Raw genomic sequence first — 24,920 nt, 5'->3', positions numbered from 1 at the left:
GCAGCCATCTTTGCAGTCATTTCTTTAACTCTCACTGACTGTTCCCGTAGACCCCCAGGTGTGGCTCTGGACAGCCGGCCACCGTACGCGCCAGTCTCCCCATAGCCCCCCGTCTCCTCCTTTTTTTAAATTTTGGGCAAGTCATCGGAAAACATTTGCCATTCTCTCTCCGCACGACGCGGTCCGACAGCACGGTCCGCTGTTCAAGTGATTAGCACTCGGTGCTAAAACTCAGAGGCGTTACTCTTTTTTCTTTTTTTTTCTTCTGACACCAATGTAACATAACTCAGCACAACAACTCCAACACTTTCCTCTCCCGTCTCTCTCCCCCTCCTCCATTTTCTCACGAGATTTGGAGCGGGCCGCTGTACAACACCTCAGCCATGCTGGGCAGCTCCACACCCCCTTCAGGCGCATGACCAGACCCGGCCTTCACACATGCAGACCACAGAACAGAGGGCGGCAGACAGCCCCCCCCACCCACAGTCCGGCCCCCACAGCTTGTGATAGCTTCTTGGTGATGTTGGTTCAGAATGTTTGGATAGGTGGGCAGAGCCAGATGGCATGAAAGTAGTCATCTCTGGTATTAAGGGAACAGTGAGAACAAACTTCTTTATCCACAAAACCCATTTTGAACATTTAGAATTGGGTGATATGAGCCTTGTGCAAAATCTTATATTGGATATTGGCATCCTTTTGTCAGCATGGCCACTCTCTCTTTCGTATATCATCGTATATCATCAACTCAGTGTCATGTAGCCACGCCCTCGTCTCCAGTCCAAGGTCCTAGCATGGCCTGAAGTGTGTTGGAGTATTTCCGGTGTCTTTGATTCTGACTGTTCTCTATAAGGTCCTCCTTGAGCTGGCAGTGTCTCAATCAGAATGTGACAATTGGCTCGTTTGGGAATCGCAGGCTATTACTCTGTGGCAAGTTTCGTCCAATGGGTTACCAAATATTCAACTTTTTGTGCCACAAATTTGCCCAAATATGCCATGTCTATTGAGGCAGATGCATTGTTTTTGAGTACTGTAGGTATCTTCCTTTTCTTCTTGGTTTTACAGTATATACCAATGTGGTAGTTCGGCCTACCACAGGCCACCCAAGTGGCGTTTCAGGGCCCTCCAGTAGGACAGGGGTTGTTAACACCAGTTTATTGTAGAGAGGAGGCTAGGTGGAATTTGCCAGGAGCAGATTGAACTTGTCATGACACAGGCTCCTCTCCTGAGTGTGTGGATGGGGTTTTAAAACTACTGCTCGTAAGCCCAACCAATGAGCATCCGGTGTGGCTGCTCAAGCCACTCCATCCACATGCAACAGTCCCAACAATTTTATGTTTAAAATTAAAAATGTTTTAATAAAAATAAAAATTTAACTTTTTTGAGCCCAGAGTGTGACCTACTGTACATGTATTCAGCCAGCTGTGCTCCCTCTTCAGTGTCCTTTTCTGCACCCAATCATAACTCACAACCTTTCATTTAAAGAATGTATTTATTTTATTTCAGTAGATAGGTAGAGGTGGACTGTAATAATGGCTGAAGGGTTAGGGTGGGTCAGAGTGGTCTAAGGTAGAGGGGTTTCAGGAGGATCCTTTTCCCTCTGTGAACTTTAACTTGGGAGGACCTCAGTTTATCCTCTGTAATGGCCACATTAACAAGGTGACCTGCTCGGACATCGTTTGGCTATTGGATGGACTACTGCTACTGTGGTCTTGCCCAGGATGGCACAGAGTGTGATGTCCTCCCTGCTCCCTAGTGTCTTCACTTCCTGATTGTGTTGTTTCCCGTCTGTGTGATTGTCTTCCCTGCCCTGATTAGTTTAATCTGTCTGTCATTTACCTTCCCTCCCCAGTGTATTTAGTCTGCGTGTTCCCCTCTCTCTGTGCCAGCTCGTCTTCGTACCATGTGTCAAGCGTTCCAAGATTTTCCCCCAGATACCCCCATTTTCCATGGCTCCTGGTATTTTTGATTCCCTGCTCTGTTTTCTGGACCTCGCCTATGTTTACTCCCTGCCGGATTGTTTACTCCGCTGACTGTCTACCTGTGTACCGATCCTGTTCAAGTAAAGACTTTTTTTCTTTTATCAAAGTTCCTGACTCTGAGTCCTGTTCTTGAGTCCTCTTGCCTGTCTTTCCGTCACTCGTTACACAGGGCAGGCGGGGGCGGGTCAGGGGTTTGCTGGAACCCGAGCTGTAAGATCTATTCATGACATTAACAATGATGGGCTTGCACTCCCGGCTGTCCCTCACCAATGGGTTGTTTTTCACATTGTTTTTCACAACCCGACGGTGCTCCGGCGGGTTATCTCCCAAATAGGAGCCTTTCTGTGTGGAGTTTGCATGTTCTCCCCGTGCTCACATGGGGTTTCCTCCACCTCACGTCAGTAAGGACCCCCACCAAAAACATGCACCCATCATCGTCTGACCAGCGATGGACAATTATCACCTGGTCCCCGGGCGCGTCCACGTATGCTGCCCACTGCTCCTGGCTGTGCCCCCGGAGGAAGGACAAGCCAGGATGGGTCAAAAGCAGAGAATCCATTTCACCGGCCACCATCAAAAGCATGTGCATGTGTGTGTGTGTGCAAGCATGTGTTATAGTGTGGTGTGTTGTGTGATGAATAAAGACTGTTTCTTTCTTCTTCTTCTAATGAGGTAGCCTGCGGTCATCAAGCCTAGACTAATCTTGGCCAGGAGTATTGCCATGTGGTCCCTGCGCTCCTGGGCACAGTGGTTGATCCAGCGCACGACGGCTTCAAACACAATTCTTTCCTGCTTGATGCTCAGCTCGTCCTCATTGACGGCTGCGGCAGTGTCTGCTCCAGAAACTCCTGTAGTGCTGCAGCATGCAGAGGTAGGCTTTGCTGCAGTGCATCTCGGCGGACTTCCAGATGCAGATGCAGTTCTCTGGACAGAGCTGGTTCCGTAGTAAGTCCCAGCATACTTGTAAAAGATCCAGCATGGAGTGGGCGTAGGCATACTCCATAAGGAGATGCATTACGTCTGCAGAAACACCGCGAATGCTGTAGATCTTTTCTCGTTGGGCCAAGCCACTGGTGAAGAGTGCCCTGTGGGTGGAGTTTGAGGTCCCGGGTAAACATGATGGAAAAGACATAAGTGCAATGAGACAGCACCATTTTTTGATTGTAATTGACCTTTGATGTCCCACTCAGTTGTCTGATTGGCTGTTCTAATTGCCATATATTTGCCTACTCTTCACCTATTGCTCTCCTAGCATCCTGGAAGGGATTTTTTTCTTTTTGCTCATGGTCAACATGGTAAACTTGTCCCATGAAATAGTTTTCATACATGAATCTGCGTGGAGGCGTTGGACCCAAGATGCTAAGAAAGCTAACATTTCAACAAGGAAGGAGAGTAAACCTTGTAGAGACGCAATGGGCTTCCTGAGTGACCGCTTCCTGTGAGGGACCCCCCCAAAGTACTCGCTGCAGGCGTTCAGGACTCTCTTGTGAATGTTGAACTCCACGTCGTCCACTGTGATCACCACGTTACACAGTTTCCCCAGCCACAGCTTGTCCAGCAGCGTTCAGATTTGCGTCCCCTTTCTACATCACTTGGGGCCTCATTAGAAATAGAACTGCCACCCATCTGAGTATCTCCACCCACGGCTTGAGTGGGTTGGTCTGGTTTGCTGAGTGCCGCCGGACCAGCTAGCATTACGTCAAAGTTAAGAGCCAAACATGGGAACTGCGCCGTTGTTTTTCCCGGGATTCTCCCGTATTTTACCCATCTCTCCCGCTGTCCTCCCGTTTAGTTTCCTGTTAATCTCACATATTTTTAATGATCCTAAAAATATATATATAGTTTGGCTGTAACGTTGTTGCTAGCCAATAAAAACAGTGTTTTTTTTGTAGATGTATTTATTTTATTTTCTGATATTTCCTAATTGAATGAAACAAAAAGAGCCACGTGCAGTGTCACCCACAAGCTTGAAGCAAGCGAGCCAAAAAAGCAGTGACAACTGGCAGTGCAGCAGTGACAAATGGCAGTGCAGCAGTGACAACTGGCAGTGCAGCAGTGACCTTGCTGAAAGTTGGAACAAACATAGAATAATTTATTGATTAAAATTAGCCTTGTAGATCTAACATGAGTGAAGATTCAGCAACTGGACTGTGTATTTCTAATAAGTGAAAGTTTAGGTGCTTCATACAACAGAACCCTACTACTCATGCTCAAACCCCATTGGCTCACAGATCTGGGGCAAACAGTTCCGGAGTGAGCTGTGGGAAGCAGCCACTCATTTGCATTTAAAACAACACACACTGAAACAGACCATCAGAAACCGGAGGGGTTTTGAAACATGTTAGAATGGCTAGAATGGATAATGCCTGCTCTGGTTTCAAATCAAAGGGAACTTCTTTTGGGGTTTTTATGCCGGCATTGAAGTTAATCTCTAATCAACGTGAACTCGAGGCCTGCAGGGCGTCAAAGGTCTGATCAGACACATCACAGAGCTAAAACAAGATCTACCAGACTTACTGAAACCACACATACCGAAATCTATCTGTCTGTGTGTCTGTCTGTCTTTAATATTGGATATTAAACTTCGATTAAAGATTATTAAATAGATTCAATTACGAGTCACATTTCCACAGTATATCAAGGCGACCCACTCAATCCTGAGGGATGTGCTAGTACTTTGTAGAAGTAGTGGTAGTAGTAGTGGAAGACTTAGAATTGTTGCGCTGTGATGGAAACATGGAAACACATTCCCCACATGGCCCCGCCCCCCAGTGACTGTGGCAACCGGTATAGTTGCATGATGTCTTTGTGATGTCACAAAGCTGAGTGGTTGGAGGAGCTGATGGCAGTTAATGCCAAAGAAGATACATCATATGTACACATGTACACACGTACACACAAACACACACACACACACACACACAGACACACACACACACACACACACACACACACACACTACTTTTACAATATCACAAGGAATTGTCCAGTTATTATGTGGGTAGAACATTTTACTTGTGATTGTGATTTCATAATGAATTCACATTTAATTGAAATATCTCTTGTTGAGGTTATCTGTTGTGAAGTTTGTAGCCAGGGGAGGGCGCTCTTCAGGTTTTTTCATTTTGCCAATGGCCTCAGCAAATCAGGATTCTTATCTTGACAGCTCAGACTTCAAAAACACGTCAATATTTTACATATTTATACGTCTCATGAATGTAGCCAAGATGAAAGACCTTTTTTTATATGAATCCACCTGTTTTAATCTTTTTTTCTTTAAATCAAGCATGGTTTTCCTCATATCCTGAGGTAATTTCATGATCGGTATATAGGCACATTAAAATGTCACTATTAGTTTACTACATTATATGATTAAATTACATTATTATATCACAAATCACATTCTAGATTGAATATGAAACAAAATAACCTAAGATTCATAGTTTATCCCTCAGCGAATATTCAAGAATTACAAATTTCCATTCAGTTTTCTATAAATTATTTGTCATTAAAATTCCACTTTTCAGGGGCATCAGACATTGTCCTATTTTCCCTTTAATCCAGGATAAAACTGGACAGTTGCCTTAAGTCTGCAATATCACTCTCACCAAAGCTAATCTTGTCAACACCTTCTCAGGATGGGGAATGGAAACCAGTAATCTAGGTACAAATTACAAACACTGCAACGGATGGGCAGTTGACTTTTATTAAAAGGAAATTTAGAATTTGGAAAGACATTTCAATGGTGAAAGTGAAAGTGTTGGAGATCTTTTTCTGCTGTCCAATTCTCTACGCCTATGCACAAGATTTCAAAAGCCAGTACAGTGCTAAGTGGTTGGACTGAACAGTGTACATATTAGGGTCACCGACGAGCTGAGTGCAGTCATTGACGTTGAGATCTGACCAAAGAAAGTCAGCTCAACATCACAACCTGATTCCTCCAGTAACCTCATCTTAATGAGCTTTAGCTGAAGTAAGCCCATCAGACTCTAGCTACTGTACCTGCTATGTCCCTGTTGGTCCCTCCAGCCCCTCCTTTTGTAGGTGCGGGTAAGAAGAATGCAAATGCATAAAATGAAGGGAGGCTTTAGCTCTTCACAAGGCCAATATACTAAAAAAAAAAAAACTATTTCCAATGAAGGTACTTGCACATAAAAATCTTACATTAAAATTAGACTGAAATTTCAAAAAACAACACACACCTTAGATGAAATCCCAATTGCCAATTTATGGAGTCAAACAATAACACATAAATGTTGATGGTGGTTAATAACGGCCCCACAAGCTTTCATCTGGAGAACGTACCGAGCTCAAACGAGTGGTCTTTTGTTGCATAGCAGCAGTGGAGTATAAAGACCGTATTCTACATCTATTTCTGAGGTAATAAGATTACTAGTCTAATCCAGCGGGAGTCAGGAATAGCCTAAATACATCATCCATGGGGGTCCACGAGAGAGTGTGTGTGTCAGAAGAGGAGCCTGCAGAGAGACATTTATAAGGCACAGAAATGCAGAATAACACTTGAGGCTACTCTTCAAACCTTCCTTCCTCCATCATAGATCACCTACTTTCTTTCAGGTAATATGAAGTCACCGAGCTACAAGGATATGATGACAAGACGCCATGGCTACCTCTGTTGCTCCACCCTATTATAAAGAGATAACCTCAGCCCATTCGAAACGAGCAGGACCCGAGGAGAGCGTTTCCACCTTGGAGAAGGAGAGGAGAGCAACGGCTGCGGAGGTTCATTTCATAAATGTTGGCATTTAGAAAACTAGAGCATTTGTGCCTTGAGTTGGTGGTTTTTCACTATTTCATTACAGGTAAACCCACTATTCTTTCTTTGGATCGCTACTATTGTGTTCCTGTGTTCGTTTAATCTAGCGGTTGGCTGAATATTCTTTTGTGGTTTCATGTCGAATGATTTGTGATGGATTTTAATAGCGTTTTAAGTAGAACCATTATTCTAAATATAACTGGTACAGTATGCAAACCGATGCCTTAAAATGGATTTTGAAACTGGATTCATGTGCTTTACTCTTGTCTGGAGGTGTATGTTTTGTGAAGTCGAAGTGTAACACAAAGTACAAAATGTTTGTGCGCAGGCACTGCTATGACTGTTGATGTCAGTGTGAGTGACCAGTCATTTGGCACTCCATGTCAAGATGAGAATCGTAATGCTGATGGATTATGGTAGGTAAAGTTTGATTGCAATTACAATTACTTTAGTAGATAGATTTTCCAATATTTTTTTTGCTTTTTTTTTTTCTATTTCAACAAATGGCCTGAATTTGAATTGCCTCATCGGGTGCTATTTTTACTGTATGTTGCATGTGACACAAGCTTCCCAAAGGATTAGACACCTCTCAATGAGCACTTGCCAGTGACATCCTTAGTCATTTAGTTTAAATGGCTAAAGTCCCATGTAATTGTATTTTGTGTACTGGCCTACATCGGAAATGTCTGAAATGTGCGTATATCAAAACTTATTTATAGTTTACCGTATTTATTTATGTTGTACATTATCCCGAAAACGACATGTTTCATATACACATCACGAGAAATTGATGTTTTGACATCAATAAAACACTGTTGATGTTCTGATTGAAGCCCTACAGTATGCCATACCATAGTAATCCCTCTCCTCTTCTTCCTGCACTCTATCAACTCCAGTCAGAGCCCCCCGGGCAAAGTACACCGTGGTGGGCGAGGCCATACGCTACATCATCCCGGCTCCTATGCAGTGCTCCATGGGTTGTGGTGGTCCGGCCTGCAAGTACGACAGCCCGAGTTACTGGAGCGAGGACAAGCAGGCCATTAAAGGCCTCTATTCTTCCTGGTAAGCAGCTTTAAACTGCTGTCGGTGCTTGAAGTAGAAATAAATATGTGCAGATACTCCCCTTGTTCAAATGTTACGTCAAACGCCAAAGAGTAAAATGCTGAAGTGCCGGTACTGCATTTCGGTGAGTACCGGCCCACTTCAAGCACTGACTATTGTACATTGTATTTTTCTACCACAAAATATTTGAATACACTTAACAGAAATTCTTAAAGGTTGCAGATAAATTGCCACTGCAATAGTGATGTTTCTATCATTTCAGGGTTACTGATTACCTTCTTGCCATGTCCAGACCATCAACGGAGGTCATTGAGAAATATAATATTATTGATCAATTCAAAAGGTACAGGTACCCATGATTAAGGGTCATATCACCTTTCTCGGTGTAGCATTTGCTGACGTTGACATGACTGCACATTGTCTTCTGCCTGTATCTGCTTGTACATAGAAGTGGCATAAAAACAGTGATCAATCTGCAGAGGGCCGGAGAACACGCGAACTGTGGGAAGCCTCTGGAGCCGGAGAGCGGCTTCTCCTATCGCCCTGAGGTTTTCATGGAGAACGATAGTAAGCGATTGAATTGATTCGGAGTCATTCTATCAAAATAGTAAACAAGCATGGTTTTAATTCAAAGGCCTGCCCACCTCTCCAGTTTTTTTCTACAATTTTGTCTGGGACGACTATGGAGTGGCCAATCTCACGACCGTGCTTGACATAGTAAAGGTCATGGCGTTCGCAACGCAGGAGGGGAAGATAGCAGTTCACTGTCATGCCGGTCTAGGAAGAACAGGTGACGACAAATAGATAACAAAATAACCCGGATATCATTTTGCTGGCTAACGCGTATTTTGGGTTGTTTCTCCAATACAGGGGTATTGATGGCTTGCTTCTTAGCCTATGCAACAAGGATGTCAGCTGACCAGGCCATTTTATATGTGCGTGCCAAACGTCCAAATTCCATCCAGACTCGGGGTCAGCTGCAGTGCGTCAGACAGTTTGTGCAATTCCTTGCCCCTCTGAGGAGCATTTTCTCCTGCTCCAATCCCCCATTGAACCCGGTGACTCTGTCCCAGTATCTGGTGCGCCAGAGACACATACTGCACGGTTACGAACGCCGGGAGCTGAGGCACCTTCCCAAGATCATCCAGCTGATCTGCAGGCTGCTCGTGGACATTGTGGAGAATCGCCAGGTCATCGAGGAAGACATACTGGAGGCCCCCGACATCCATGACATCGAGAACACCCTCAACACCATTGAGAAGCTGGGCCCAGAGCTGGTGCTGCAGCAGCGCCTACCGGGCCCCCCGTCCCTACCTAGACACTTCAACGAGCCGGCGATTTTCTACCATCGCAAGAGCCTGAGCTACAGCGACTCCGACCTGAGGCGGCTCGGGTCAGAGCTCAACCTGCTTGCGCAACCTCTCACCTCCCTTTCACAGAGCAACGTCCACTCCGCCATCGCCTACAGCTCCACGGGTTCGCTATGGGAGCAGAAGAACATCACAACGCAGAAGGACGGATCCCTCCTCTTGAAGAAAACGAGGCTGAAAGAAATGCATCGCAGAGGGTCGCTGGTATACTACAAAGGGCCTGCCAACCAGGGCAACATTCTGTCCAGGTGGAAGGCAGAGCAGAGGGCCGAGCTGACCATGAACGCCAACCGGCCTGGCAACGAGGGAGGGGAGGATTCAGAGGTGCCCTTCATCACCCTGCAGACAGAGCTTTCTTTGGGATCCAGGCGGCTGCTGGTCGCCCAAGCACTGGCCGTGGATCTGTTTCTGGACGGGGAAGAAGAGCAGAAGCACACCGTCTTAGAATGGGAGGTAACAAATCCCGCCCCTTCCACATGCTGTCCTTCATAAAGCCCAGCTAGATATTAATTCATGATTATTTAACAGCGAGCAGTTCAGCCTATGTTATGAATCGTACAATGTCAGTCACATGCTTGGAGGGGAGGTGTAAAACGTCTGACGCGCGTGCAGGCAGAACTGAACCAAGGAGGAGCATGGGAGAGGCTGTGTATGGAGCGGGATCCATTCATCCTGACCGGACTGATGTGGGCTTGGCTCGAACAGCTAAAAGAGCCAGCGATCTCCATTCAGGCAGCGAAGGGCCTGAACCCCAACGACTGTGAAGCTCAGACGGTGCTGAACTCACTGGACCAGGTCAGTTATGTTTAATATTCAGTTTGCGTGGGGGCGCGGATTCGAGAGCTCTAAATAATAAGCTGAGCACAAACTCTCTGAATCACACTGTCCTATTATTTCCACTGTCCAAAAGGCACCTAAAGAGACGTTAACATGCATACTGGAGTGCATGGCTCATTTACTCTTAATATCTGAGGAAGTGGAGGCGGCTTTTCTCAACCGCGCAATCAAGGCTTTCACCTGGGTACGAAAAAAACTCTGATCGTTTCAGCGTCACTGTCTGATGAAAAATTGTTTTACTCAAAAGGACTGAAACAAACCATTTGCCATTCCACAGCTGGACGACACTTCCGAAGAAGGCAGGAACGTGTACGAGAACATGACTGTCGTTCTCAGGCGCGCCCTCCAGGAAATGAGATCCAAAGCCATCGAGGAAGAGGAGACCTGCACGGCGTCGCTCCCAGTGATTTAGCCACGACGGACCCGCATACGTAATGTTCTGTGAACACTTTTAGGTTTGACGACGCGCAACGCGAGGGATGATTTTGCGCCTCTGTGCCATACTAGCTCTTCCTATTCCTTTCCTCTTTAAGTGTTGTCTCGGTTCACCATAAAGTACAGCTCACACGTCAGAGACCAGATAAATAGGATCCATTTTACAATATATTATTGCCTTAACACTTTGTAAATATTAGATTAAAAAAGATCATCCTACCTGTAAAGATCATCAGAATCAGCTTTATTCGCCAAGCGTGTTCACATACATACAAGGAATTTTTCTTTTTATTAAATAACATTTTTAAACATTGTCATACTCTATAGTCTATGAATGCCTTTTCCATTACACTAGCAAGACACCGCTTGTATTCCAACATCCCTTATACAAAATAATAAAATCACCAACGTTCACCGTCAATGTGGTATTTCGTCTGATGACTATGAATTTATGATCAAATGCAAAGGGAATCTCCACCGGGACGCCAGCGTCTTTGCGCAGAGGCTTCCGCATCGCTCAGGACGTAAACACGTAGGCTTTGATGGCGTCCTTTCCGTCCGTGGCCTCCACCGAGGCCACGATGCTGGAGAAGTCGCAGGCCACGTGGGTGAAGCCCCTAAAATGCACGACGAAACCGGTGGGAACAGTTAAGACGCAGGGGAAGATAAACCAAAGGATGATAAATAGGTTGGAGGGTGGGGTTGGATCATGGCAATGATTGGGTGGCAAAGCATGCTTAACCTGGACATGGTGTGCGAGCCTCCCAGCAGGTGGTATCGGCTTTCCAGGAATGGTCCTTTACCGCTGTCGTTCTTCCATATCAGCACTCGTAAGGAGAGGTCCCGAGATGCGGTCACCACACGAAAACTATCCTACATGGATTAAAATGCACTTAAAACTATAAGTTGCATTGCGTGTAACATAAAACAGAACGTATGCCACCCGTGAAAGGGCGCCTTACCACACAAATGGATGGGATGGGGCCGGTATGGTCTTTAAAGCTGCCGAGACACTCCCCCTTCAGGGAGTAGATCCAGAGTTCTCGGTCGGCCGCTACTATCAACGTGCCGCTGTCTTTGGCCGCGAGAAGGATTTCGGGGGCTCTGCTGCTTAATCCAAGAGTGAAGGACCCCACCTGCTGGACTGGAATGGGAAAAAGGTTCAAAATGATACCTGGACACCATGACTACAGTTCAAGTTCAAGTTCACGATCTAAATTTGAATACGAGGGTTGGACAGTATAGAAGAATGTGGTAACAATCAAAAGCAATTTTAAAAGGTAATTTCATCATTATTTTACAATATTGATATTTATATCTTGCAGATATAGTTATGTATTACATTTCTGGGTTAAAGAATCAAACTGAGGTTTATTACCTTGACCTGAAATTAGACATTTCAGATTCATATCCTTTTATCTGCAATAATTTACAGCACACAGTGTTTTGTGCGTCACAACATGACGTCTTAATTTCATGACTAAACAGAGGAAAGTTGATGAATGCTTATCTCTAATAATTGCCCAGGCCTACTGGATATATTCCATAATGGCTCAGAAGGCCACTTCCTAAGTCGGGTTCCTATACAAGTCTTTACCATGAATCTCCCGCTTGCATTTGGTCTTTTTCATGTCAACATCCACCACAGTGAGGGCTTTGTTGCTGGAGCGGCCTGTGTGATGTATGCTGGCCAGCCTGGCGGGCTGGGTGGGGATGAAGACAGCAGCTTGGCACCCGGAGCTCGGCAGCCATTGACACAGGGGGTCTTCTTCCTCAGAGGGAGACGTCAAACTCTCAGCACAGATCACCTGACGATCCAGCCACACGGCACAAACATAAATACAGTATTGTGGTGCTGTTCTGAATTAACACCTGTTCAGTTGCATCTTGTGCACATATGTTATAAGCTAGTTAGTACATAGTAATAACATATTTATGTTATGCGCCAAATTAAAGTGAATCTGATATATACATGCACTATAGGAATATATGACATCCACATGATGAGGAAGCACACACACAACACGAGGTCATCACGGACATTTGGAAATACCTTTGGACTGAAATGCTCATTGTTCTTCACCCCAGCCAGGACCCATTTCTTGTCAGGAGAATTTAAGAGAATGTTGACGTGAAACCCATCAAAAAACAGTAAACTGGACTTTACGGACAATTCAGGACAAACTAGAGTACACACGGTTCCTCCACTTGTTCCCACCTGTGAAAATGAAAACATAGGTATGTGGAGTTCCCTTTTGTTCACCCCTTCGCATCTTGGTTAACACAGATGTAGTTGCATTAAAAGAGCTGGGCACTCACCGAGAGAAAGCTGTTGTTGTTAATATTGTATTGCAATAATGTGCAATGTGGTGATCCAGCCGAGTAGGAGGCAAGCTCCTGCCCGCTCTGACCCTGCCAGGCTTTAATGAGACCTGCAGAGTCTGCAGTGATCAATATCCCATGTTCTCTGTCACTGACCAGCCCTGTCAAAGGACTCTGCACAGGGCTGCACCACCGCTGTTCAGCCTGAACAAGTGAGAAACCAATGTGATTGTGTGTTCATGGCATTCATATTCTCACCACAGAGGTGATCTTGTTATTCCAAGTATTGAAGGGTAAAAACAAAGGTTAGGCCGAAAGGAGTGCTATGGTTATTTAGTAACACATATGAATGATATAATGCTATAATGGTGGTATTCTGATTCTGATTCTGATTCTGATTCAAACTGTGAGGTATTTGGGAATTGCAAGGGGGTCAGAGAAGGGCTGTTATTTTCAATAGTCAATTGAAAGTAGTACAATTTGTTCATATTTTCATTTATTTTCATTATTTGTTTCAATTATTATTATTATTATGGCATCTTTTTACCACTGTTAGCCAGTGTGAATAGGCAATAAAAGCCAAAAATGAAATGATCAAATATGTTCAAGTTCAAGTTCAAGAGGGTATTTGTCACATACATATACATATGTGCTGTATATACTATATGTCAGTGGATGTATCAACCTTTTGAACGTCCCAGGAACGGACTGTTCCGTCGGTAGAGGCACTGCAGATGGTGGCGTTGCCGCTCAAGAGATCAGGCTGCTTGGCTGCGTTCTCCTCAAGGTACAACAATCCAACCACCCTGCCTGGAGAGCACACGCCTCTCGAATCAAAACACTGATATTACATACTGTATAGAAGTAAAGAGAAAAGGAGAAAGGAAGCGTGTTTACAATAGAAAAGGAGAGCGATGAGGACGACAAAAGGAGAGTTTGTATAAGAGTGTGTGTTGGGATGGGTGTCAGGAGGGTGGTGGTGGGGGGTCTGACCTGTGTGGCCTCTCAGGCTTTTGCAAGTGTAGTCGGAACCGGATCGTCCTGTCGACATTTTACTCTCCAAGTGAGAGCGTCGCAAGTAGTACCTCTTCCATGCCTGTCTGGAACGCTCACATTCAGCCTGGCCGGTGTTACAAAAACCCCAGCGCTGTAGACACATCCTCCTGAAGGGAAATAGGAAATAGGAAATAGATGCAGGAGAGATGCAGCCAGTCTTTTCATATTGCTTTCTTTCATGCAAGAATTAGGAAGCCTTCCTGTCTAGCTTAATTTCCTTACTCATATACATACACACATGCACACACACAAACACACATACTGTATCTAGATGTATTGTTTATATTTTTGTGCAAACTGTACAGGATATGCATGGGCACATGAAAATAAGGTAAATTGGCACTCTATTCCGTATTTATAGGCTCTGTTATCTCAGAGCACTGGATACGACTTAAAGTACCTTTATGAGCACTTAGTGCTTATATCATTTTACTTTGAATAAATGTCAATCTGGCACTTTCATTTGTACTAGAGTACAATTTGCATCCGGGTATTTGTACTTTTACTTAATTAAAAGGTCAGAGTACTTCTTCCACCGGTGGAAGGGTTACTACATCGTTTCAGAGATTATTTACCTCCATAACCAAGGAGTCTCTGCAGCCTCATGCCAGTCCTAAAAAGCACGCAGGACATAAAATGAAGAAGATATAATAATAATAATAATAATAATAATAATAATAATAATCATTATAACAATAATCATAATCATAATAATAATAACAATAATAATAATAATCATCATAATAACCATAATAACAATAATCATAATCATAATAATAATAACAATAATAATCATAATAATAATAACAACAATAATAATAATAATAACAATAAAACTTTGAATAGAACTTCCGCATTCCAGCCTCTTCTTACCTTGCATACAAGTGAAGCATTGCTTAAATACTCGTCGTTGAAGAACGTAAAGATCTGGATAAGACAATCACGAGTAATGTGTGAACGTTGACCATCCATCCTCCTTCAACTTCGGTCTCTGATCAGCGAACGGGACGAACGGGAGGTTCGAATCAACAATAACAACACAACTCGTGCCGAAAACCACTTCCGCGCAGCGACGCGTGCGACACGCCCGGTGTGGCCCTGGCATTGGTACGGAAAGCGTCGTAGGACTCAAAGGCTGAAACGCTCCACGTTTGCCGTGTGAATCCCCATACGGCCACTAGATGGCGCCCCAGTTAAAGCCAGGTGGCTCCAGGATGCACGCACGTTCAACCCGGTGCGCACCTGACGCACGGGGTTGAAGAGGTGCGCACCGCTTTTCAGGTGGCGACACGGTTGAAGCCGATGCACGTTTTTTTTAATTTTTTTTTTGTAGGCATATTTTAAATGTTTACTTTAAGGATGTTCATATCTGGTGGAACGAAACAATAGTTCACGGTTTGTTGTCAAATATTTCCAATGTGAAAAAAGTGTGGTTTTCATCTTGAAAGTGTATTTTTTTTTTTTTTTTAGTCCATAACGTGCGTTGAAGTGTGTGTAAAAATACATTTTTACTGTTTTAGAGTGAAGTTAAAGTACAACCTTAGTGTATACGAAAAGTGCATTTTTTAAAATATATTCAAGCACATCTCAATTACAACATCTAACACGCTCAGTGATTTGTATTCATCGCAACTTTAGCATATTAACTGCGAATACATAAAACGTGCACTAAAAATATGAACTATACTTTCAGATAAAACACTTAGGTATACTTTTTAGCTTTGTTTGTCCTGGTATTATGGCCACATATTTTGTATTTAACCCATCTAACCCGTGTGTGTGCGTGCGTGTGTGTGTGTGTGTGTGTGTGTGTGCGTGTGTGTCGAGATTCAGCCCAGGCGGGATTCCTCCAAGCCGGGGCCCCGGTCCCCTGAGAACACGCCCCAGATGGAGGATCCAGATATAAAGCCCGGACCCGGAGAAGGAGAGAAAGAAAGAGAGAAGAAGAAGAAGAAGGAGGAGGAGGAGAAGAAGAGCAAGGAGAGCTCTTCCGCAGCGCCCGCGGGTTTACCTGTGACACCCACGATGACAAGCAAAGGGCCCACGCACAGGGAGTCCGCGTCCAGCCCGCTCGCCGCTTGATCGCACCTTTTTTTTAATTTTTTTATTATTTATTTTTGTTTTGTTTTGATGGTATTCGTCCCTGGGAGTTATTTCTTCGCGTTTTTTTGGAACTCACCTGTGTGCGCGGCGGTTTGCTGGCGCTTCGATTTCGGAGAATCGTAATTGGAGTTTTTCATCACTTTCTCGAGCGCGTTGCATGAAACCCACAGTGGCTGCACCATGAGTCGGAGAACACGACGGTGGATATTAAGAGTTTTGCTTTGTCTGGGAATAGTTTATTTAAAAATCGGGTGAGTTGCGACTGTCTAAATTGAATAATAAAAAAAGCATTAGTGGTTTATAATTTAAAAAATATATAATGTTTTAATAGCTACACTCAGGACATTGGTTTTCATTTTTGCTGCAATGTATGATCTGAACGATATATACATTACACATGATTTGGATATACATATATTTATCAGACACAGTCAGACTTCACTGTTTATAGTTTACATTAGGTTTTGAACGATGTCATGCCCGCTCCGACCACCACGTCTCCAGGGTTGCTTTTGCCGATTTCGTGACTTGACTTGACTTTCTATTTTCAAAACCCCAAGTTTGCCCTGATCTACTCTTTTATAGCCTCCCTGTGATAAATATATGTACACATATATTTAGATCCATTATATTTAGGATTGTGATGGGTTGATCAACCCTATAAATCAATCATTCACTCACTGTTTCATATTATTTGGCCACCGTTTGACATTTAAGGGTTTTTTGGGGTTTTTTTTTTTGCCGGCGACCCCCTGGAACCTCTTGAAGGACCCCCGGGTGGCCCGCGGACCCCGTGTTGAGAACCACTGATCTAAAGGCTTACGTTGTGAGGCTCCATGTTGACCATGCCGCCCTATAGATAACGTCCACGTCTGACTTATTCTATTGCCAGTGGCTTTTCGTCGGTGGTCGCCCTAGGTGCGAGCATAATCTGCAACAAGATCCCGGGTCTGGCTCCAAGGCAGCGGATCATCTGCCAGAGTCGGCCCGACGCCATCATCGTGATCGGGGAAGGGGCGCAGATGGGGATCAACGAGTGTCAGTTCCAGTTCAAGAGCGGCCGCTGGAACTGCTCTGCGCTGGGGGAGAGGACGGTCTTCGGAAAAGAGTTGAAAGTGGGTATGTTGCCTGTCAGTTAAAGTTTGATTTCAATGGCTTTTTTTTTTTTTTTTTTTTTGAATGACTAACCCATAAAAGAATAAATATGATCTATCTCCCTTCCGGTCTACTGCGCTCCGGTGGCCTACATGAGGTTATTTTACACCTAAAAGCTTTTATTCGGGGGGAGATGCAGTTGAAAAATCAAATCGTAGAAATTAAATGGTTTACGTTGCTGTACCATTTGGAAATATTGTTTGTTGACTTGATGGTGGAGGGGAAAAAAACCTGCATGATAATGTCCAAGCCAAATGTACTTTCGTGTACAAACAGACTTTATTGGCCAAGTACACATGCTTACACATACAATCCATTTGACTGCGGTTCTCAGTGAAGAACATTACAGTCAAAAGTAAAATAAGAGTAAAAGAAATAAGATAGTTAAGCCAAATATAATAAGACATTTACATAGACGAGTTAAGATCTGTAATAAACTAATATACGCTATTTGCCATGTGTGCAACTGGCAAGCAGCATATTCAAAAAGGAGAGCATGTAAATGGTCAAGTTAAATAGATAAATATAAAGTGCATTATCAACCACAGGGGTCTCGACACAGTTCACAAAACAGACTGAGATTATAAAAAGAGATAAAAGTGAATTTACGTGGTAAAAAAGGCTGAGATAAAAGTCCATTATACACAATAAAAGCAAATAACCAATTGTCTTCGTATGTGGCGTAATACATTGATGTGCATGGCCTTCAAAGTATCGAAGCAAGTATCATCTCCATTTCTTTCCCCCAATTACAGGTACCTTCCATTCTGTATACATCGCAATATAGGATTTCACGATCATGTAGCACCATTTTACACCGAGCCTCGCTTTGCCTCGGCCTTTCAGCTGAGTGTTGCTTTCTGGGCATGTGTAACAGGTATCTGAGGCCAGCACTGTAACAAAGCTACAGCTCATATTGTGAATGTTGGCAGCTTCTCCTTTCAACCCGCCAGAGCCTCTGGAGACACGTTCGCTGGTCTCTATCCCGCGTAGCACTGGGTGCCGTGGCTCCCACCGTAAGGACGCGGAGCTTTCCACGGGTATAAGTTACACCGAGCAAAAGTTCGGAGGAAACGAGGCTTTGATGTACTCAAATACACCCATGGGAGGATTTCCAAAAAGGAAAAGAGTTTTAAAAAGTTCAAATTATTGGGATTACTGCTCAGACAGTAGTCTGTATGCGTGTGAGATCATGGTGGGCTTCTCTGAAGATCCGATGGCAGGGTGCTATGAGCCTTCGGATGGTTGGCTATTGTTTTTGAAAAAAAAAAATACCTTCCTGGAACTATCACAAGGACCTTAAATAAATGCAAGTAATCTGTACAAACCTGAGCACTTTTACACTCGGAAAAACACAAAATCCCCGTTTACACAGTGATTTCGAACCTTAGGCCAGCTGCGGTTTCATCTAGCTGCTTGTGTTGATGAATGGATTATCTCTGCACGCTGTTGAAATGAAAACACAATGTTCCACGATCCGTCCCCTTGGGAATGAGAGTCCGGGCCTATAGTTCCAGGAGGAGAGTCCAAGTCTATGGCCCGGACAGCCATACCAAATAGATTGGTTTCACCGGTCAGATTAGTAGTAAAAGCCGAATTGTTGCAAGTGAATGCCATTGTTGACGCCTCGAACGAGGATGGGTCCTGGAGCCTGCAGCCTCTCGTTGCACACGGAGAACAACCAGTGAATTAATGCGGAGCCAAGGCGCTTACGAATACTGGAATATACGATTTTCAAAGTGTTTATACACACACTTTGGGGTCATTAGAGACAATTAAAAAAGCAGAATTAAAAGACACACATAATTCTAACACTAACCCTGTGCGAGACGCACCATTGACAATTGAAAAATTCTAGCGGTCCTGAGTGTGTTTTTGACATCGTCCAAAATGGATAACAGGGTTGGGAGGGACTTCATATCGCGTCCTTCTCCCTGATTTTAACCCATGCAACGAGCGCTCCAGGGGGGAAAAAAAATAATGACAACGATGCAGCACGTACTAAATGACTGCACCGACACACCTTCTTTTTTGGCTCGGAGCCCGTTGGCTCTATGAAAACGTACACAGGATTGATGCCGCAATATGACCTCTTTTTTTTTTTTTTTTTTTCTTTTCCCCCAGTACAGAGGGCATACGTGCAACATGTTTGTCAAAAACATGACGGTGTCACACGGTGATCCTGGCCGGAAGAGGAAATGCGAACAAGGATATCGTGTTTGTTTTGCGCAAAAGATAGATTGTATCGATATCTTCCTGTTAACTGGCCGACTAACTATAAAAAACACTCAGTTAGAAAGAGATCATTATATACTGTATGTAACGCACTATAGGCTTCTTCTAAAACGATCGCTCCAATAAAACTGCTTGGTTGTTATCTTGCCAGAGTGAGGATCACATAATATCATGTAAGTTGTCCGGTACATTTGTGGCCTATTTCTGGTCTGAGGAACTTTGCTTTTGTGATCTCCCTAATAATTCTTACAAGTTAAAATGTAATTATTCGTCGATACTTTAAACACTCCAGTTTGTGTAAATGATTTGTCAACTGGACTCGCCATAGATAACCCCTCAGCGAAGATCCCGATTTTCGTCCCCTATGGGTGTGCACAGAGCGTACCAGCTCCTTATCGGATCAATAGCTCTTCCTTCCCGACAACCCTCTTATTCATGCTGCCTTTATTGACCAAAACGGCCGGCAACCATTTTTGGTGCGAAGGCAGGACGGTTTCCAGGTCAGGTTGGAGAACACTGCAGCCCTTGAGTGTTCCGTCGGCTAAGAGTCTTATGTAATCACGCACGCTGTTAATAGTTAAACTGTTTGCTATTTTACTTTCATTTATGTGAAAAAAAAAAAAAAAAAAAAAAACACCCCAAGTTCAAAGTCCTGCTTATTCATCATCTCCCATTTTTTTCCCCTCCCCAGGCAGTAAAGAGGCTGCGTTCACCTACGCCATCATCGCGGCCGGCGTGGCCCACGCCATCACGGCCGCCTGCACGCAGGGGAACCTGAGCGACTGCAGCTGCGACAAGGAGAAGCAGGGCTTCTACAGCAAGGGGCAGGGGTGGAAGTGGGGCGGCTGCTCGGCGGACATCACCTACGGCCTGGGCTTCTCCAAGGTGTTCGTCGACGCGCGGGAGGTCAAGCAGAACGCCAGGACGCTCATGAACCTGCACAACAACGAGGTGGGACGCAAGGTAGGTGATCGGGGGCCCCCCCTGCGACGTTCTCGGGTTTATTCACGGACGATTACGGCCGACGAAACAAAAAGGGGGGGGGGGGGGGTCTCGCACTCCCGGAACGGTCTAATTCCTGGAAAATGTGTGAATAAGTGCCAATTAAATGTGACGGGGAGGGGTTAGTTAATGACTCAGATGAACAAGTGCGAGGCCGCTCTCACGGAGGCTTGTTTGGCTGGTGCAATTTGGTAGTCTGCACCATGCTCTGGAATGGGTGCATCATGCCAAGGATCTGGGCGACGGGGGCCAAGATTAAAAAGGCAGCGGAATAAAGGGCTGCTTTTAGGGAGGTGGGGGGGGGGGTGGAGCTCTTTAAGTGTCAGGGTTTTGATTACAACCCAGATCTCTGTGCGGAAAACAGATTGACACAGAACAAAAAGGCATTGCCCCCGGGCCCCCATGCTCCTCGCTGTTGGGGTCAGTATACAGTTACTCTCACCACATTCCCCCCCCGCGGAATTTATCTTATATCAATCCCACATCACGTGTTACATCACTGTGCACGGGGAGAGTCCTGATCGTCGTCGCAATCTTTCAAATCGGCGGGGGTGAGAAGATTGACGAGCTCATTTTGCGCTTTTGTTTCGTTTGTTTTGAGGATATCGCGGAAGGGAGCGAGAGGCTCCGGCAACTCCAGCCGCGCGCTTTCGAGATTGACTTAAATTAGAGAATTAACAAGGAGGAATGAAGCACCATTCGCCGAGACGTCGGCGCAGTTCAGCTGCTTCCGCCCAGGCCTGACTCAGACGACGAAACACGTCCCCCGAACCAACAGGAAAGTCTTGTCTTGCGCGCAGCGAGGAGACTGCTGATTCTTTCTATGAATGCGTATATTCCTACAGCCCCCGATGCGGTTTGATTGGACGGGCTTTATTGCCCCCCCCCCCCCCCCCCCCCCCGGGCGAAGCCGATTCCCTTACGCGCCCGAAAGTGTATCTTCGGTCGTTCGTTTCCCACTCTTTCCCGCGGATAAATGGTCGCTCTGTTTTGAACGTTCCCCTCCTCCTTTATTTATGTTAATCACGCGCGTGACAACGCAGGAGTGGCGCTCACAGCCCTCAGGTTGAAGACAGCCAGACAAAGGCTGTCAGACGTTTTTGGTCACAGGGACGACTGATGGATTCGGGGACTGAAAGCCGAGGTTTTTTTTTTTTTTTGTTTTCGTGAAGCGGGGCGGGGGGTGTCCGGGCGGGAGAAGTTGTTTATCTCGCTCACGCGTCCGCTCGCGGCTCTTTATTGTGATGTGAAATTATGTTTTTTGGGGGTTTTTTTTAACCCGGAGACGCATTTAGTTAGGCTGCGATTTTTGGAGACACCAGGAAGCCGTAGAACGCTTCTATACTGCAAACTACAGGCACTTTGCTTTGTCATCGGTTCAGGATTTAGCATTAATCCCACTCAGCCCCTTGTGCAGACACTCCTGACATTTGTGTGCTGTGTGTGGTGACTACACACACTGAGCCTGAAATCTGATACAGTATTTTGGCTCCTGTATGTACAGTCACACACGGTTATGCGGTAAGACCAATCGTCAAATTGACGCAAAAATTCCTTAACGCGCGGAGAAACACGCTGAGTGCGCGGCGAAAATACGCGCATACGGCCTGTCTTTTAAACTGAAGTCGTTTTTGTTGTTTTTTTTTCCGGGGGGGCGTCTAGGTCCTGGAGAAGAACATGAGGCTGGAATGCAAGTGCCACGGCGTGTCGGGCTCCTGCACGACCAAGACCTGCTGGACTACGCTCCCCAAGTTCCGCGAGCTGGGCTACATCCTCAAGGAGAAGTACGCGCACGCCGTGCACGTGGAGCCGGTGAAGGCCAGCCGCAACAAGCGCCCCAAGTTCCTGAAGATCAAGAAGCCCTACTCCTACCGCAAGCCCATGGATACGGACCTGGTGTACATAGACAAGTCCCCCAACTACTGCGAGGCGGACCCGGTCACAGGGAGCCTGGGCACGCAGGGCCGGGTGTGCAACAAAACTATGATGCAGCACATCAGCGGCTGCGACCTGATGTGCTGCGGGCGCGGTTACAACACGCACCAGTACTCCCGCGTGTGGCAGTGCAACTGCAAGTTCCTGTGGTGCTGCTACGTCAAGTGCAACACCTGCAGCGAGAGGACAGAGGTGTACACCTGCAAGTGAGGATATTTATTGGAAGGTGTGTGTGCGTGTGTGTGCGTGTGTGTGTGTGTGTGTGTGTGTGTGCGTGCGCACAAGCGTGCGTGTGAGTGTGTATGGATGTGTGTGTTGGTGTCTGTCTATGGGAGTGTTTTTTTTATTTTATTTTATGTAACTATGTATTTGGGTGGAGTTTGTAACGCTGTACAAGGCTGTTTAAACGCAGCCCAGCCATAGACCATAGTTAACTGCTGCGCTACGCAGTGAGTTGAAGACGGAGCATCGATTTTGTTTTGCACACAAAGCCCCTCAGCCCCTCTTCTCTCCGCGGATGGATTTCCTTTTTCCTTGTTGTCGTTGCTTTTCCGGGACGACAAGATGAATCGGAGCATGGTGAAGAGGAACCCCGCGCCCACACAAAATGGGGCCTGGACGGCTTGCAGCGTGTGTCGAAAAATTGATGTGAAAGTCTTTTTTTTTTTTTTTTGGACTTAAACTGAAAATAAACATGGTGGATTGCTGGATGTGATTGCTGGACGGTGCGACCCCGCTGTAGTTTCCTGTCGCAAGAGTCGCCCTGTGCACCTACGAAACAAAAGCGAAGCAGCCATTGGATATATTTAAAACACTCTATTTAGAAACAATGATAAAAAAAAGAATAATGATATTAATTTATTGTATAAAAAAAAAAGACTACTGATTTTTTTCTGTTGCGGAATGAGAATAAGACTAGACGATGGGACTTTGTCGTTGATTAATGCAACAAGACGGTCCGTGGTGAATACACTGGAATTGAATCAACCTGGAATAATAATAATAATAAATGTCATTGTTGAATTTTGCCGTTGGAGATGAAGCGGGTGGAGCCTTCTCACCTTGACCTTCTCATGAGTTGTCTCCCCTTTGTTTGCTGCTAGTCTAGAGAATCCCTTTCTGAGCTCACAGACTCACTGACTTAGTTTAACAAGACTTACTCACTGGTAATACAAAAAAAAAAAGAAAGGCACATTTTCCTCTTTTTTTTTTTTTTTTGGTAAATAATGGTTAATAGAGTATATTTTGTCAAATGCTATTTTTATATGGATGTCTTATTTATATCTCTTACATATTCGATGTCAAGTTCACCCCCTTACTGTACATCCCTGTTTTTAAAACCTTGTGAGAAAAGCTAATTATGAGTTGAAAGTTGTCCCTCGCTGTCACTGCCATAGTTGTATATTGTATGTGATAGAAACTGTTTATATTTGGCTGTGTTCAAACTGCTGTGTTTACTGCGTTTCACGACTACTACTGATGGAATACAGGAACAGATTAACACTGAAAAACGACGTCTGAGAGTTTGATTTTTTTTTCCCCCTCCCCTCGTCGGTCACTCGAGCAGATGTCGTATCGCGGCCATAACAATGTGATGCAGACGTACAGGACGCCCCGGCGTGGAAGGTAGTTATTATATCGGCACAGACGCTGCTCGGAATGCGAACGCCGTGGCTTTGGGATGACGTCGGCGCGTCAGGGGGTAACTCACGTTTTTCATTTTCAATTTAACGGGTTTCCTTACTCGTAAAAAGTCGGGTATATTTGTTTTGCGGTGATGTTGATTGGAACGAGCTGCTTGTAATTTATATTAAAAAAAAAAAAAAAAAGATGTATAGAAGTGCTCTAATGTCAACCCCCGGGGATGAATACCTTTCCAATGGGTTTATCCCAAGAGCGATACGCGGCCACAGGAAGAGAGATGTTCTTTTTTAGGGGGGGGGTTAAATTATTCCTGCTTAATTGAGGGCCCGTCCTGCCGACTGGGATGTGGCCCAGTGTGTTTGGGGGGAGAAAAGTGTTTGCTCTCTAATGGTAGGGTACCGGTGTAATTGATGAGGCTGGCCGGGCAGACTGTCACCATGATGACTTGCTCAGTCAGGAGGAGTGGGAGCTGTTCAGGTGATAAATGACTCGCACATCTGCTTCATTCACTCCCGCGCCACGAGTTGCTACAACAACTAAAGTGCAGCCGAGAAAATGCGGGGCAGTCTCCAAGAGAGGCCGGGCGACGTGTCAGGGAAATGTTAACGACGCTTAAGCCCACAATCGCCGCGGATTCCGCTCCCATAGGCGATGGGAGCAGAGTCGGGAGACGGGCCCGAGGTGTCGATGGAAATCGTGCGCTCGGGGAAAAAAAAAAACGAGGCGGAAGCGTTTTTGGTTTTTTTGTTTTTTTATTCTCTTTGCGGTTCCAGCTGTAATTTCCAATCTTTTTTTTTTTTTTTCTCCCTCAATGAGCCTCTTGAAGAGTTCACACTAACCCTCGTCGGATTAGCCCCGCTACGCGTCTTCTGGACTGAATACTCCCCTCGAAAGTAAAAAAAAAAAAAAAAAAAGGCTGTGAAGAGCATCCTAAGTGAGGCTTTTCTTTTTTCTGACAAAAGCTTTCATCTATCATAATATCACGACAAAAGACCCCCCCGCCCCCCC

General features: G+C 45.1%; 3 protein-coding genes across 3 annotated transcripts; 2 read left to right on the top strand and 1 right to left on the bottom strand.

The window, feature by feature from the left end:
* Positions 1-7,156: 7,156 nt before the first annotated feature.
* On the top strand, positions 7,157-10,437 carry ptpdc1b (protein tyrosine phosphatase domain containing 1b; the record flags this gene model as incomplete). The annotated part of the gene is made up of 9 exons (XM_080015295.1): positions 7,157-7,172; positions 7,653-7,818; positions 8,081-8,161; positions 8,267-8,385; positions 8,471-8,608; positions 8,689-9,641; positions 9,801-9,983; positions 10,099-10,209; positions 10,303-10,437. 9 exons carry the CDS (start codon positions 7,157-7,159, stop codon positions 10,435-10,437), a joined length of 1,902 nt encoding a protein of 633 aa, XP_079871421.1.
* A 118-nt stretch (positions 10,438-10,555) lies between these two features.
* fbxw12 (F-box and WD repeat domain containing 12) lies at positions 10,556-14,832 on the bottom strand. Its single transcript, XM_080014892.1, has 10 exons — positions 14,712-14,832; positions 14,414-14,451; positions 13,776-13,945; positions 13,468-13,592; positions 12,780-12,986; positions 12,514-12,678; positions 12,058-12,268; positions 11,423-11,604; positions 11,203-11,333; positions 10,556-11,077 (listed from the first exon to the last, which is right to left on the bottom strand). Exons 1-10 carry the CDS (start codon positions 14,808-14,810, stop codon positions 10,978-10,980), a joined length of 1,428 nt encoding a protein of 475 aa, XP_079871018.1. The 5' UTR covers positions 14,811-14,832; the 3' UTR covers positions 10,556-10,977.
* A 1,113-nt stretch (positions 14,833-15,945) lies between these two features.
* LOC307240844 (protein Wnt-7a-like) lies at positions 15,946-22,478 on the top strand (the record flags this gene model as incomplete). The annotated part of the gene is made up of 4 exons (XM_080014727.1): positions 15,946-16,192; positions 16,834-17,060; positions 20,023-20,294; positions 21,996-22,478. Exons 1-4 carry the CDS (start codon positions 16,122-16,124, stop codon positions 22,476-22,478), a joined length of 1,053 nt encoding a protein of 350 aa, XP_079870853.1. The 5' UTR covers positions 15,946-16,121.
* Between the last annotated feature and the right edge of the window lie 2,442 nt (positions 22,479-24,920).

Source organism: Zeus faber (genome assembly GCF_960531495.2).
Source record: "Zeus faber genome assembly, chromosome: 15".
NCBI lineage: Eukaryota > Metazoa > Chordata > Actinopteri > Zeiformes > Zeidae > Zeus > Zeus faber.
Note: the sequence above shows the minus strand (reverse complement) of the source record. Positions and strands in the feature narration are given on the sequence as shown.